This window comes from Microtus ochrogaster, unplaced genomic scaffold (genome assembly GCF_000317375.1).
Source record: "Microtus ochrogaster isolate Prairie Vole_2 unplaced genomic scaffold, MicOch1.0 UNK1, whole genome shotgun sequence".
Lineage (NCBI taxonomy): Eukaryota > Metazoa > Chordata > Mammalia > Rodentia > Cricetidae > Microtus > Microtus ochrogaster.
In genome coordinates this window covers 36,487,305-36,490,378 of record NW_004949099.1, presented here as the reverse complement: position 1 = coordinate 36,490,378, position 3,074 = coordinate 36,487,305, and the positions used below count along the sequence as shown (strand labels likewise).

At 48.4% G+C, this 3,074-nt stretch overlaps 1 protein-coding gene across 1 annotated transcript in view; it reads right to left on the bottom strand.

Moving 5' to 3' along the window:
- Aicda (activation induced cytidine deaminase) overlaps nucleotides 1-3,074 on the bottom strand; it is a 10,475-nt gene that overhangs the window by 700 nt on the left and 6,701 nt on the right. The window contains exons 3-4 of the mRNA XM_005365331.1: nucleotides 817-1,087; nucleotides 123-238 (exon numbers count right to left, since the gene is read on the bottom strand). Of these exons, the coding sequence (XP_005365388.1) occupies nucleotides 123-238; nucleotides 817-1,087 (387 nt within the window). The remainder of the gene's footprint in view (nucleotides 1-122; nucleotides 239-816; nucleotides 1,088-3,074) is intronic.

The window sequence follows — 3,074 nt, the reverse complement described above, 5'->3', positions numbered from 1 at the left end:
AGAGAGGGAGGGGGAGAGAGAGGGAGGAGGAGAGAGAGAGGGAGGGGGAGAGAGAGAGAAAGAAAGGGAAGAAGGGAGAGGGAGGGAGGGAGGGAAAGAGGGAGGGAGGAAGAGATTCTTACCAAAAGGATGCGCCGGAGCTGTCTGGTTAGACGGACAGAATTTTCATGCAGCCCCTCCCAGGCTTTGAAAGTTCTCTCACGATTTTCTACAAATGTATTCCAGCAGTAGAAATAGTCTTAAAAGAAAAAAAAAAAGGCAAGATGGAAGTGTGTGTGGGGGGAGGGGTGGGTACAGTGTGTAGGTGAAGGTCATAAATCGGAAGGTTAGAGAGTCCGAGGACAATTCTCGAGACTTATTCTTCTTTCATCAAGTGGGGTTCCAGGATTCAAACTTAAGTCATCAAGGCAAAGACCCCTCTGAGCCATCTATCTATCTGACCCTCTTTTATTATTATTATTATTATTATTATTATTAGTCTGGTAAGGGCGGAACGCAGGGCTTTGCATATGCTGGACAAGAGTTCTGTCACTGAGCACACCTTCAGGGCCCCAACTTCTGACCCTCAAATTCTGATCATTCTGAGACAGGTGCATACTCAGAATTCCAGCACTCAGAACGCAGGGGCCAGAGAGTTGTAAATTGAAGGCTGGCCTGGGATAGTGAGACCCTATCTCAAAAAACAAGGTAATACTTTTGACATCGAAGAGGAATTGAGAGCAGGTAGGGAGTCCCCCCCCCCCCCCGCAGTCTCCCGCTGACTAGCCTCGCCCTAAACTATAGGTCAGCTCTCCCTCTACTGGGCAGAACTCTCACCTTTGAAGGTCATGATCCCGATTTGGACACCGGCGCGGTGCAGTTTCCGCAGCCCCTCGGGCTCGGCCTTGCGGTCCTCGCAGAAGTAGAGGCGTGCGGTGAAAATCCTCAGGGTGAGGTTGGGGTTCCATCTCAGAAACTCAGCCACGTGCCGGGCACAGTCGTAGCAGGGGCTCCAGGAGGTGAACCAGGTGACGCGGTAACACCGGCCGGGGTCCAGGTCCCAGTCCGAGATGTAGCGTAGGAACAACAATTCCACGTGGCAGCCCGACTGGGGAGAGAGCAGAGAGCGCTAGTGACATGCCCTTAGACCCAGGGCCAGGGGCTGGGGGAAGGGGTGTCGCAACTGGCTGACCTGGAACTCGACATATAGACCAGGCTGGTCTCAAACTCATAGAGATCCACCTACCTCCGCCTCTGGAGTGTTGCTCTGGAATCAAAGGCGTGCGCCACCACACGCAGCATACTGCTAATTTTCTTGTTAAGAGAGCTATTGTTGGAGTCAAATCTATCTTCTTCCAGTCACAACGATGAACTGAGTTGCGACTGGAAGAAGAATCCTCATACACCTTGCAGGGATTAAATTTGTGTTTCGAAAGTGCCTGTTTGGATGCAACATGTGAAACTGCACCGTGACCAGTAGGTGGCGCCAGGACTATATGTAAAGGGAATTAGGACACTGGAGATAAAGCCTTTTTTTGGTGTTTGTGTGTGTGTGTTTGTGTGTGTGTGTGTGTGTGTGTGTGAGAGAGAGAGAGAGACAGAGAGAGAGAGAGAGAGAGACAGAGACAGAGAGAGACAGAGAGACAGAGAGAGAGGCAGAGAGAGACAGAGACAGAGAGAGACTATCTTGGCGTAGAAGTGGGGAGTGATTAAATTGTGTGTGTGTGTGTGTGTGTGTGTGTATGTTGTGTGCTCATCATGACTCTGATCATTGCAACAGTAGTAGGTCCACCTCCTATTGTGGAAAATAGTCTAAGACTCTGAAGATAGCTTTTAGTTTACTTAACTCTGTTGTTCTATTTCCTTAGTAGTAAATCGGGCTGGTGTTGTGAGCACTGCATGAGAAATAAGATCAAGTACCAATTGATAGAACCATCTAGAAATACAGTGTGTTGTGGCTCCAAGTAGGATTGTGTGCTAAAATGCTGCTAAGTTACCCTGTGAAAAGGTAGGCAAAAGAGACTACGTAATAAATCGCCAGCCCCACGGGCCCTTCCCTGGGAGTCCTGGAGACGCCCACGGGCACATGGAAGCCAGTCTGCAACTCAGTGAACTCTGGTGGAAATGCTTCTCTCAGGGAGCTGAAGGATTGATCTCATTACCCAGCAGGCGGGGCTTCTCTATGGCTCCCGAAAGAAGCTCGCCAGATTAAACATGTTTGCTGGCCTCTGGTCTTTGTGAATAGGAGGCAACAAAATTATTCAGATAAACAGAGTTGAGTTGATATAATTTTTCCCTATTTTTTTCTCCTTGACTTTCAAAATAAATTTAAAGACAATGTACTTTTTTTCACTCAAGAAAGTGCTTGAGAAAGAACCCAGCGCTGAGGGGATAGAGCGCTGAGGGGCTGGAAGTTGCTAGGGGTGGAGTTTGGGGTGGGCACTTGTCTGGCAAGGGCAGGTCCTTCACTTCATCCCTAGGACTGTGAAAATTATTACTTTTTTAAAGACAGGGTTTCTCTGTGTAGCCCTGGCTGCCCTGGAACTCACTCTGTAGTCCAGGTTGGCCTCGAACTCAGTGATCTGCCTGCTTCTGCTGGGATTAAAGGCGTGCGCCACCACCTGGCTGAAAATTAAAGTGTAAATAAAAAAGTTTCCTTCATCAAAATACTTTTATTTTTTTGTTTTTATTTATTTACTTTGGATTTTGCTATTTTTTTGGACACAGGGTCTCACTATGAAGCCCAGGCTGGCTTGAATTTATGGTAGTTCTCCTGCCTCAGCCCCCCAAGTGCTGAAGATACATGCATGAACCACCAAGTTTGTCCTCTTACCTTAATGGTTTTTAAAGGCTATTTTTATTTAATGAGCATGGGCGCTTTGTCTGCATGTGCCTGGTACCCTTGGAGGCTAGGAGAGAGTATTGGATCCCTGGAATAGGAATCATAGTTGCTGTGTGTTGCTGTGTGGGTGCTGGGAATCAAGCCCAGGCCTTCCCAAAGGACACCAGGGGCTCTGAGCCCCAAGCAGCCTCTCCAGCCGCCTTCTTTACTTTAGTCTTAAAGCAGCTCAGAGGCTGGGAAAAGACAACAGAGG